Source organism: Schistocerca cancellata, chromosome 6 (assembly GCF_023864275.1).
Source record: "Schistocerca cancellata isolate TAMUIC-IGC-003103 chromosome 6, iqSchCanc2.1, whole genome shotgun sequence".
NCBI lineage: Eukaryota > Metazoa > Arthropoda > Insecta > Orthoptera > Acrididae > Schistocerca > Schistocerca cancellata.
The window spans coordinates 273,667,797-273,681,150 of NC_064631.1; the positions used below are offsets into that span (position 1 = coordinate 273,667,797).

Genomic DNA, 13,354 nt, shown 5'->3' on the forward strand with positions numbered 1-13,354 from the left:
TTCACACATTCCTCTACGCCATTTTTTACTTTAACTCTAAACAAAGGATACATGTTTTGCTGAATCTTGGGCTACAGTGTGGATAAATTTCAATTTTTACCTCACTTAAAATTACAAATAAATAACTAGGTCTACTGAAAGTTTCTTTACTTTCAAAATTCTTTCCTTTCATGGTTTTTTTCTGTACACACACACACACACACACACGCACACGCACACGCACACACGCACACACACTAGCACTACTGAAAGTTTCTTTAGTTTCAAAATTCTTTTCCTTCCTGCTTTTTTTTCTTTAAACACACACACACACACACACACACACACACACACACACACTTTTCTTCACAACTGCAGGCACTTTACGGCATCGGAAGGTCATTCTCACTAGTTGCGTCATCTTTTCAGTTTAAGGAGAATATGTAATCCAAAAGCTAAAGAAACAATCATGTGTGCTAAATGGGGTATGTTCACTACTGAGAACTCTTTCTGTAATGTGGACAATGATGTATCTTCTTCGCAGCTACATATATTCCATACTAAATTTTCATTGTCCTTTTAATTTAGTTCATCAGAGGTATATTTAAGCATAACAAAAAATATGCATAATATTAAGGAAAAAAGTTTAAAACTCACAGTTCCATGGAAGAAAGCATAGGTCTATGTAGTGCCCAATGAATGGCTTCTCGTTATACACTTTGTAAAATTATTATTATTTTTACAAAACCTATAATACAATGGTGCAACCTCTTACAGTATTAAATTTATTTCTTTTGCTACTCTTAATATTAGTATCAGCCAGCAGTACAGCACTGCAGTTATACAAAAGAATTTGAAGTACATCAGACATCAGAAAATATTTCTGTTATAGTCCATATTAAGAACCAGCACTAATGTCCCTATAGTGAGCATTCTTTACGAAACCACCACTCATACTTTACAGACGTTCTAGCACTTTTTGAAGCACTTTTGACATCAATTCACTTTTCTTGACTTCACTTCTATTCAATCCAGAGTACCATTATCACTGAAGGACTCCACTTCAATCAACTTTAACTACACTGTAGATCTTTCTTACAAACCAGAAGCAGGCAAAAAATCCAATGGTTCCTGGAAAACAAAAAGGATACACATATTTTCAACTCCAAGTCTTACAGTCATATTTATATATACAAAGACTGACAAATAAGCACACACAATGTGTGTGTGTGTGTGTGTGTGTGTGTGTGTGTGCGCGCGCGCGCCTCGCACGTGCGCGGCGGGGGGGGGATGGTAGATCTTCATTTGGCAGGAGTTTCATTATTACCAAATATTTGCAATGTAATTAGAAATCAACAGAAGTCTTATAACGTGAGCCTGAAAATAAGACTCAATTTTTTTCTTTTACATCAGTAAGGCAGATCAATAATTTGTCAGCCCACTGAAGAAGACAAATTTCAATTTCTTTGTTGGGTATGCAACTGCTGTATGTGGTATTAAATTTTCAACAAACTGATATATTTTTTTTAGAAACATATAGAGAGATCAGAATCTATAATATAGCTTGGAGTTGTATATTTTTATCTGAAGTTATGCCACAAATGTATTCTCACGATCTGCTTGTATCAATTTGTGAATGCTATGTTTTGTAATATCCATTATTATACTATTAGCAAACTGAAACTGATTACATTTAGTAAGAGACTGTTTAAGCAGTTGTTAAGATTAATGTCTACCCAAATTCAATGCAGCAAACTAAAATTCAGTGATCTTAGTCAATTCTTCATCTGAAAACTGCGGTTCATGTAAGGTCAAGTTTTAATTTTTTATGAGTTATGAAAGTTCTATAGCAACAATAAAATGAATACAACCATAAGAACCTAAAAAGCTGTAGCATACTTGTCAATGAAATGGAACAACTTGCACGAGTCCCTAGGAAAGTGGTCCGTAATTAAAAATTTGCACAAGCACTCATACAGCTGTTAACAAATCATTTACTGTTGCCCTTTACCCCAACTTCAGTCAGCTCTAAGTAATTGTGATCTTTCTCCATAATGAAGTAAAATTTCTCATTCACACTAAATTCTTCCACTTTGGGCACCTATTGGTTTCTGTTAAAAGTTACTTTGTTAAAAGTTATTAAAGTTTCAATATTCCTCAAAACAATTTCAGTTCATTTAATTCTTTCTTCTCATTTGCAGAACATATCTATAAAACCAAAAATGTGATGTCTATCGGTTTTTATCTAGACTAGTAAAACTATAAAGGAAAAATGCTAAACAAACAGTAGCCTTTACTCTGCAGCACAGCAATTTAATGAGATAGAATACGAGGTTCTGGATCGTGGATCAAGAGTAAATTAGACAAATGCAAATGATGAAGCAACAGCCAAAAATCATCATGCTCAAACTTTAATAACTATAATCACTTGAATTGAATACAATGACTGTTCAGTCAGAGACTAATAATAGTATCAAAGACGAAATATAGGAATGTGTGTTGAAGAGTTCACTTAAAAACCAAACAAGAATCACTAAAGGTTTCTTAAATTATGCACTCTTTATTTCTGTCAGTTTTCCTTTGCCCAGTTTCTCTGATCACATCACTGCAGCACATCATTACACTTACGTGGACGTTAAATTTGCAAATACGAGGGTCGTTCAATAAATAATGCCCCACATTTTTTTAAAAAAAGCTATTAATATACATGAACAAATATCCTTGTTGGTGCTTCGTGTCTGATGTGTGTTCTGAGCGCCGGTGGAGTTTCGAACCATTATGGCAGTTGGCAGAGCCGTAGTACAGTGTCAAAATGGCATCTACATATGACTGACATTACAAAAAGTGTACAGCTATTGAATTGTTGTGTGCAGAGAAAGAAACAGTGGTGAACATCAATAAACGTTAATGTGCAGTGTATGACGATTCCGCAGTTGATAGGAATACAGTTGGGTGATGGGTAAAGAAAGTTACAGCCTCAGGAAATACAGAAACACAGCTTCATGATCAGCCAAACACAGCTTCATGATCAGCCATGGTTGGGGCATCCTGTCACAGCCACTGGTCCACACACAATGAATCGTACGGAGGCCATTATTTGTTCCAAATGGTGTATCACAACTCGACAATTGGCTCTACAGTTGTCGGTTAGCATTGGAAGCACATCTGCAATGACTGAGGCTCTCGGGTATTCAAAGAGGTGCTCATGGTGGGTTCCATAAATGCTCACAGCAGAATAGGCACAATTTCAGTAAGAGAACTACAAGGGCGTGCTGAAAAGCAATGCCTCTGAATTTTGTGAAAACTCTTAAACATTTTTAAGTAAAACAAAAATTATTAACAGACCACACATTTATTCTCCATGTCTAGATAATTATTTCTCAACATGGTCACCCTGGATTTCTCAATATAGTCACTCTGCCAATGGACACATTTCTCCCAACAAGAGACCAGTTTGTTGATACCATCACTGTAGAATGTTTGACTTAGTTGATGGAGTCACAACCTCAGCTTTGCTTGCACTGTTTCATCACAATCGAAGTCCTTGAAGGTCTATTTAAGTTTTGAAAATAGATGGGCATCAAATGGAGCCAGTCAGTACTGTATGATGGTGGATAATCGATGGCAGTGAACTCAAAGCATCAAATTATTGTAGATGTCACAGCACTCATGTGCAGTCTGGTACTGTCATACTGAAGGAAGGGGTGCTCCATGTGTGAGAACTCTTTAAATTTGAAACTTGATTACAGCATGCTGTTTCTCCCGCAATGACACTTTACACACCGCTACGTTACACACAATTAAGAGCCCTCTAGTGGCAGAGATCTGCAAATATGTAGACACCAAGAATAAAGATGTAGACTGTTAATAATGTTTGTTTTATTTTAAAAGCTTTAAAAGTTTTCACATAAAAAAATTTGGAGACATTACTTTCAGCATGTCCTTGTAACAGTGTACAGAAAATAAAACAATCAAGTGTTTTCACTTTGCTCGAATTATCTTACTGTTACAATACACCCTATTACCCACATTCCCCTTTCCGAGCAACATATGGGCTTTTATTAACTACATAAAACATTTATAAATTTAGAAGACAGTATTTACAGAGTATGGAATGGAAATGAAATGAGCTGTTTAATAATATACATACCTGTGAGTAGGAAAAACAGGAAAACCATGATTAAAGTATATCCAAAGTACAGGAAGGTTGATGCAGCATCCTCAATGTTCAGTTTTGTTACAAAATAATGGATACAATAGACAAACAAGTAAAATGCTGTGAAGCCACTCGTGAGAAAACTGCGCCACCACCAGTGATAATCCTAAAAAAGAAGAAGTGTTCCTTTTATTCTACAACATGTAAAACAACTATGTGATGATGAGTATTACCCACAATAGGTAACATACAAACTAACTTTCTGACAGTGCTTATGCCAATGTGCACTTTCTTCTACACAGATGTGAATTTGTCAAATGTCGAAACAAAAAATATGGCTCCAGTCAAACAGGTCAACTGCCAAATATATTTAAAAACACAAAATACCATAGAAAATGGGTCATAATAAAAGTAAAAACTGCACATCACAATGCCAACATAAAGCAGAGAAAATGTTATTTTTCCATTTGCAAATATACTCTGACTATTACAACCATTAGCCTTTTTCTTCAATCTGGTCATTGCCAATAACTCTCTATTAATAAACTGGACTTTGAAACTAATCTTACTTATCCTTTTCTCTGCCTTGTATCTCTCTTTACCAGCAGCAGCTGGAATTATATAAGTGAATCTTTTACATTTTGGTGGTTTTTATTCTTTGAAATTTTACTTCCTTATCTACTGTTTTACCTATTTTCTATGTCTCCATTACATAATGAAGAAATTCTTAAGAATTCAAAAGCTGAGAATAAAATGGACCTTTTAACACTGTCATCTTTTTTCCTATATCGGTTAAGATACTTATACAATGAACTATATTTACTTTTTACAATTTACTAAGCATACACTACTTCTTCGTATTACTTACTGACTACTATTGTAATTGTTGACTAGTTTATTAGCCTGTTTTAGCTCCATAATAGCATAAAAATTAGCCAACATTTTATAACCAACTAAATATTCTGCCCTATCCTGCTACATCTACCAATTCCTTACATACCCAGGGAACAGGATATTTTCTTTTCTTTTCTTTTCTTTTCTTTTCTTTTCTTTTTTTTTCTTTCCAGATTTGTTGCTGCTCCTCGCCAAAGAAGTCGCTGCGCTGCTTGCAAAACTATACTTTTTCCAAACCCTGTGTTATTTTTCTGCCAAATTTATTTTTTTTCCAAATTTCTGTGTTTTTGCCACATTCATATTTTCTGCCAAAGTCACTGTTGTTTTTTGCCAAACTGGGTTCTATTTTCATCATCATATCAAAGTTCATTAAGTGGAAGTGAAGTGTCACTTTAAAATTATACATGAACCTGAACCTTGAGAATGTTTGAAAACAAAATGCAATTTTAACTCTTAATATTTAGCGAAGGCAAATATTAGCAAACATTGCTGTCCTCAGATAGATAACATTTACATTTTTACTCAGTACAATTACAAACTGTGAAATTTTGTAAAAAGCACCAATTCATGTTAATTCTCTAAAAACTGCTAATTTTGTGTTATTTTCCACATTATCATTTCGCGAAGTTTTCCTGTCCCGAAGTATAGCATATGCAAGGTATTTATATCGACCTTAAATACAATGGATACTGAGATTTGTGTGTGAACTATATGACAGACTGAATGAAACAGAATTAGAACAAATACCACAAACTGTTTTTAATTACTCTAGTAACCTCACATCCAACCTACCTCAGCACATAGATGGAAGTAACACAGCAAAATAGTTGTCTCTGAACAAGTGATAACAAGTATGATGAACACAAGGAAGAGGAATCCAAACATGTAGTACATCTGGCTGGACCTGTAGAAAAATTCACGTTTACTACACCAAGTCCAAAACACCACATTATTAAAAACGTGACTACAATATTACAGCAATGCAAATTCCATGTTGGAAACAATGGAAAGAAAACAGAACAGTCAATCACTCTACTCTTGTTGATTGATGGGCAGTACACGGACACACTTAAAACAGAAAAATCATATCAGCTTTTGTTATTTTTGCAATATTAATATAACAACCTTGCTGCTCCTGTTAAGATTTTTTTCATAAACAGGAGAGGCCCATTAACTCCATGATACTGAACTTAGTTGAGTGTCTTCCATAATCAATGGATACTGTGGGATTATCTGACACCAACTTCTAACATTGCAATGATTGAAACTTCCTGGCAGATCAAAACTGTGTGCCGGACTGAGACTCGAACTCGGGACATTTGCCTTTTGTGGGCAAGTGCTCTACCAATTGAGCTACCCAAGCACGACTCACGCTCCATCCTCAGCTTTACTTCTGCCAGTACCCCGTCTCCTACCTTCCAAACTTTACAGAAGCTCTCCTGCGAACCTTGCAGAACTAGCACTCCTGAAAGAAAGGATATTGCGGAGACATGGCTTAGCCACAGCCTAGGGGATGTTTCCAGAATGAGATTTTCACTCTGCAGTGGAGTGTGCACTGATATGAAACTTCCTGGCAGATTAAAACTGTGTGCCGGACCGAGACTCCAACTCGGGACCTTTGCCTTTTGCAGGCAAGTGCTCTCATCCTGATTGCAATGATTAATTTATGAGAAGGATTAAACCAATGAGTCATCAAAACAGTTCATTATTTACAATAACTACATTCATTAATGTTCTTTAAAAATGTGATGCAAAATGTAAACCTTACTTTTGCCCACATAAACAACATGTTTGTATAGTTTTAAATAATTCAAGGAGTAAGTGTAACCATTTAACATGTTGTAGAGATGCTGGACAGTTTACAGGTATGTAAACAAGAATACCTGTGCTTTTGGACACACTGTCCTCTTCTGGAGCGCTCTCTCTCTCTCTCTCGCACACACACACACACACACACACACACACACACACACACACAGAGAGAGAGAGAGAGAGAGAGAGAGAGAGAGAGAGAGAGAGAGAGAGAGGGAACTACATTTAACTACATTGTTCTGACAATGTAGCCTCTCTGGGATGAGCGAGTGTGTCGCGGGGAGTAAGAGAGAGATGAAAAGAGGCAGGGAGGGAGGGTTGGTTGGTTGACAGCTAGAAAAAAGAGGCAACAAGGGAATGAAACACAAATGCGACACCATTTACCTCACCCTGGAAGGGAGTTGCATGTGGAACAGCAAGTAGTGAAGTAGGTTGAGAGGGGAGTGGCAGTGGCAATAGAGGAATAGGGATATTGTGGAGAGGGAAGTGTGCAGACTAATGGGATCAATTGGGGACATAAGAAAAGGGGTATTAGACAGATCTGCTGCAGATTGAGGCCAGGGAGATTGCATAATCAAATGCTGCCACGTAAGGGCAATTCCTACCTATGTAACACAGAGAAGTTGGTTTGGGTGGGTGGGTGGGTGGGGAGGGGTAGGGAGGGGTAGGGGTGGTGGGGAGCCAAAGAATTAAGATGGAACAGGTTATCAAGCAGCCATTAAAGTCAAGCATAGCAGCATTGTCTAGCATTAATTGGTCAACTTTGCTTTTAATAACAGTTTGGCAATGGCCGTTCATTGAGGTTGGGTACTAGTTTGGTAGTTGTACCTACATAAAAGCCAGTGCAAAATTTATAGTGGAGTTGGGAGTTTTTCCACTGTTTTACAGTGAAGCTTGTATATTATACGATTCCTTCCACAGGTGATTCTGCCTCTAACAGGGACAACAGTAGGATTTGCTGACTGGGTACTTGGGAAGAGCCTTGCATCTGTATGTTCCACAGTGATAGGACATATATGGCAAGGGGTAGGAGATAAGTGGTGATTGTGATGTATGCATGGATCAAAATATATTGTAGACTGGGTAGGCAGCAGAATACCACTTGGGAAGAATTGTGGTACGGATGTTTCTCCTTTCTGAGCATGATGGTAGGTAGGCAAAGCCACGGTGAGTGATGTGGTCAAGTTTTTACACTTCAGGGCGATGCTGGGTAATAAAAGGACTCATCCTTTGCAAATGGTCTGTGCGGAGGATTGGAGGTATGTGAGCATATAGCACTTGATGATAAACTGAACCCTCTGCTACACCATTCTGATACATGCTTATCTTTGTTGGTTTTCTCATTTTTCAGGCTCAAACTTGCTATTTGTAGATATACTATATAACAATACTCTTCTTCTGTTCGTACTCTTGTCATCCTAATCCAACTAACAGTGCTACAGGTTCTCTCTGTGCTCACAAATACAATGAGCCATTTCTTCCTTCCCTTCCAAACTTGAAGGTCAGAATTGCTGCTTTATCTTCCCTGAAGAGGTGGCCAATGATCGGCAATTTCAATTTTTTTCTTACTCTCCTGAATCTTGTCCAAGTCAAAGTTTTACAATAATTTTTGCTGTTTCAGATGTGACGTTCCCGACATTAAAAATTTCCTTATTTACTACCTTCCCCTCTTCTACCAAATAACAGTTAATGCTTTTTCTTGGAGCAGTGATCACAGCCTCAAAGAGTTTATGCTTCACATGTTTTTGAAATATGTATGACTGTCTTTGTACATCTGCTCTTCTTGTTTTGGTTTTCACCTTACCAGTCATAACTAATATGTTGCAATTTCACACTATAATTAAAAGTGTGTGTCTTTGGCACTCAGTTACAAGGTACCTACATATTTATCTCACCAAGATGATAGTTCTTCACATTTCCCAGTTTGGTATTTTTAAATGAAATTCCTGTTAACACTTATAATTACTCACACCTTCTCATTTCAAGTTTCTTTCACTCAGACTATATTAACTGACAGCTTAAACTTCTTTGCCCTCTACTGTCATGTCATTACTTCTTTCCAAGGTGGTAACACTGTCATCCAAAGTCACATATTTCACAAGATCCTCACAGTCTCTCTGTTTTAGCATTACCAGCTTCTGATGCAGGCATATAATAAACATCTGTACTGCTAGTTAGTACTGTGTACTGATAGTTTTGGCTTCAATTTAGTCCTGAGGGAACAGTGTTGCATGGTGTAATTCAACTACCTAAAATTCATAATGAAAACATGTTGGGGGGGGGGGACCAACTACCATGCAAGCAGTAACAATTTACAGTCAATGCTGACCTGTAATGAAAAAATTTGCACACAATGTGATGCTAATAACATAGACATAACTTTGCACAAGTTAACAAAAATAATTATTAGAAGTACCACTAAAAAAATTACAACACAAAACACATACCAAATAGAATTAAGGATGAAAAACAGCTGAATAAAGATGCACCCAAATGGGAGAACACCACCCATTATTATTCCTGGCAATGGTTGTGTATAAATGCTTTGTTCAGGAATCTTTCTTGGGATCTGATTTGTCCTAACCGGATGCTCAATAGCCTGCAACAATAAAAGGAATAACACGGATAAATAAATTAAAAATGAAACACACAATTTGTCTACCTTGAAACCATGGAAAACTGAAGAGAAACTACTTACTCGTTTTCTAAATCCAAAATAAGCTCCAATGAATGTGAGTGGAACAGACACACCAAACCATAGAGCAAGCAGAGCAACCAGAGTGCTAAATGGAACAGCTGCAGAGCTGCCCTTGCCCCACAGAATAAGGTCCATAACAAAAAATAAGCAGAACACAACTCTGTGAACAAATTAAAAAAGTATATTTATGTTTCAAAGTAACACCTCCGAGATTATGCAAACAGTCTCAAGGCTTGTGGTACAACGAGAGAAAATACTACTTTTACTGAAAATCCGTACTTACTGGAATGAATAGAAAAGACAGAAACAAAATTTTTCAAGTATTTAATATATTTATTAATTTCAACAGTCATGGTCAAACATCAGCCAATATGGCCATACACATGTATTTAGTTTTTTTTTTTCTCCTACACTTACAGTAATAATGTTTGTGTCCAAAAATTTCAGGTATTAATTATTGTCTTTTTTGTTCCTCCTAGCTAAAACATACTTCATACTTTAACTGAACAAGCATTTCAGTCTTCATTCATTATCTGTTATGCAACTACCAAACTTTTACTTGATCACTTATTTTGTTTTTAAAATGGTATGATGTAAAGACTAAGACCTAGGAGCTAATTATTAGGGCCAAACCAGTAGTAATCTAGTAAAATTTGTGATTTATGTTAAAGTGTTTTCTAAGTTACAGAAAAAAATGGAAGGACACAAGGGGTGTATTTATTTTGACAAAAAACCACAAAAAGATGGCATTCAATGTCAATATCAGAATGAAATTACGAATGACAGAAAAGATGATATCCGACTGTATTTTGCATTACAATAAAACAAGGTTTGTGTGGACCACAGTGGCCAACTAATGGGCAACTACCTATTGAGAGGAAGCAAATGAAATGGTGGAAGAAAGTTTTTTTTTCTCAGCTTTTCAAATGATGATCATAAATTAGTATGTTTTCTACACAAAGTTGAGGTCTACTAATAAACAACTTATTGAGTCATTATTGAATCAGTTTAGGCTTTGTTGAATAAAAGTAGTCTGCTTGAATCAACTTCCACTACTCAACACCAGCAAACAGACTCAGTGAAGACATTTTACAAAACTGAGTCCAGCTTCAGGAAACTCTTAAATGGCTCAGAGAAGATATAAAGTTTGTGCAGAAAGAAGCAAGACAAGATCCGGCAATGAGACAAGAAGAGGTACCAAATACTATTGCGAAGGATGTGATGGATGGTTTAACAGATGGCTTCAAAATTTTTCAGTGAAGAAAATCACATTTTCTAACAGTTTTATTTTTACAAACAATCCCACTGTATTATTTTTAGTACCAAATAATTTTAATCTTATCACGTTTAAGGAAATTAAAGACGAAAAAATTGCATTTTTGTTGTGAAAGCAACACATTTTCATTTCAATACAAAAACAATTGTCTCTGATGTAAGTCTATGTTTCTTTGAAACACTACATCGAAAAATGACCCCTCTTTCAAATGCAGTAAACTTAGATAAGTTCTGTGCAGTGGAACCAACAACACCAATTTCAGAAAAAAACTGAGAAAATGCACAGTAGCTGCCAGTTGAATGACACCCTAGCTGCCCAGTCCTGAAAGTGATACAACAGTTAAGGAATTGTTTGTAGATAAGGGAACAGTATTACTGATTTCTCCACCCTATAGTGCTGAACAAAATACTGCGGCCGAACATGAAAACACAAAAATTGTTTAATACATCGATGAAAATAGTCAATTTTTGAAAATATAATGTAATTGGATAGATTAAAAACTCTACTCACCAAGCAGCAGCGGGAGTACATACATATAAAAGGTATTACAGTTTGCAAGCTTTCAGAGCCAAAGGCTCCTTCTTCTTGAAGAAAGGGTGAAGAGGAAGGAAGTGGGATGAAGGTGAAGGTCTGGTGAGGATTAGGAAAAGGGGGAGAGTTGGGAAAGTTGCCCAGAATGCCAGGTCAGGAGAGACTTACTGGACGAGATAAGAAGAAAAAAAGACTGATTTTTAGGGACTGCACCAGTCGAGATTTGAAAGCCTGAGAGCTTAAAGGTGAAAGATATGGTAATATGCAAGACAGAGATAGTTTATGTTGTATGTTCTATGGTTAATCCAAGTAAACTACTGAAAGGATTGTGGGCACAAACTTGCAATAGAGCAGTCTATATATTAAATCCTACTAGAAGGTCTTAATCTTCAGATAAAATCTACAAGTAGGAAAACATGGATTATCTCAGAATTTTTGGCACAGATTGCTATGTTCACATAAACAAATATTTCCTCTCAAAGTTAGATAACAAGGCTGTTTTTGGACAATTTGTTGTGTATGTAAATTACAAAGATGGAGTTATAGCCACGATTCCTTCTAGAAGGAAAGTAGTCCTGAGTCATGATGTAAAATTTATGCTAGAAGTAGTTTGTAATTTCCGAAACGATAACATTGAATTTAAAATTTCTTGGCAAGAATTTCCGAGCCTGAAATGGTTTGAAACGGTAGCTGATGCAGAAGAAGTCAAATGTCATGCACAAATTGCTTCTGGAGAAGTTCAAAGTGATAAAAAATTTAGTGCACATAATTCTGGAAGAAATTTAGTATCAAGTGACTGTAACAATCAACAGAATTCCTTAAATCACAAACTTATGAATTTTCTGAAGCATATAAACTGGAGAACAGAAGGCAAAAGAGAAAACTAAACTACCATATTTACTCGAATCTAAGCCGAACTCGAATCTAAGCCGCACCTAAAAAATGAGACTCGAAATCAAGGAAAAAAAATTTTCCCGAATCTAAGCCGCACCAGAAATTTGAGACTCTAAATTCAAGTGGAGAGAAAAGTTTTAGGCCGCGCCTCCAAATCGAAACAACGTTGATCCATTGTAATATGAGACACAATTTAGGTCGAATGAATGACGATACAGCTACAGTAGTTTGGTTCGAGTCGTAAGCTTAGCAGTTAAGCTTTACCAGGTAGCCATTGCTATGCGTCAGGCGCTCCATCCGTATTTATAGGGGTACCCTTCCTTTTTCACGTGCTTCGTCTGGTTTGAATTGATTGCTTATTTTTCTTTGATCTGATAAGTGCCGTTCTCTTTGTTACAGCTGTTTAGGTCACTGTAAGCTCAAAATGCATTATTGTACTGTGTGATGCATTGTTTGTCGCATTCTGATAATGAGTGTGTACAGCCTGTCGCCGCTCGCGGCATGGCTTGCTTTTGTGCACGCTACCGCCGCTTACAATTTAAAAAAAAGTGAGGAATCGTCTCATTAGCGAAACAATGGCAAGAAACTGCTATTTGTTGCTACCTACACCGCTGCTTTTCTTGATAATGATCAACAAGAACCAAATAATAGACTGCGTCTGATAGAAGATGTTCTGAATGAGAGTTTAGCGAAAATTTTTCTCCTTTTGAAAATCTTTGCAGGTGCCTCTTTAGTACATTACATTCTGCACAGAAATTAGAGTCATCTTAGATTTAAAAATCTAGTCAATTGCCATACTTCATTTCTGACTGTATCGCTATTAGGCATAAGAATAATATGAATATAAACATGACATGATATGTATATTTTTCCGCGTTTGCTGTTGTCTCACTCTAGTTTTGTAGTTTATTAGGCAGACAGGATTTAAATGAGATAGCAGCAAACACGAAAGAATACATGGCAAAATGTTTATATTCATATTATTCTTATGGTGAAGAGAATACTGCAAGTGATTCACAATTCATACAAGTTCCTATTAGCAACCATCTCTTCTCACAGGTAGGAAAAAATTCAGCATGTAGAGTTGGCCATATTGACAAACATCCCAAACAGT

At 36.4% G+C, this 13,354-nt stretch overlaps 1 protein-coding gene across 1 annotated transcript in view; it reads right to left on the reverse strand.

Annotated features, from left to right (window-relative positions):
• Window positions 1-299: 299 nt before the first annotated feature.
• LOC126190689 (transmembrane 9 superfamily member 2) overlaps window positions 300-13,354 on the reverse strand; it is a 127,378-nt gene continuing 114,323 nt past the window's right edge. Inside the window, exons 11-15 of the mRNA XM_049931149.1 lie at window positions 9,540-9,699; window positions 9,289-9,440; window positions 5,822-5,933; window positions 4,130-4,301; window positions 300-1,110 (exon numbers count right to left, since the gene is read on the reverse strand). Of these exons, the coding sequence (XP_049787106.1) occupies window positions 1,043-1,110; window positions 4,130-4,301; window positions 5,822-5,933; window positions 9,289-9,440; window positions 9,540-9,699 (664 nt within the window). The 3' untranslated portion in view covers window positions 300-1,042. The remainder of the gene's footprint in view (window positions 1,111-4,129; window positions 4,302-5,821; window positions 5,934-9,288; window positions 9,441-9,539; window positions 9,700-13,354) is intronic.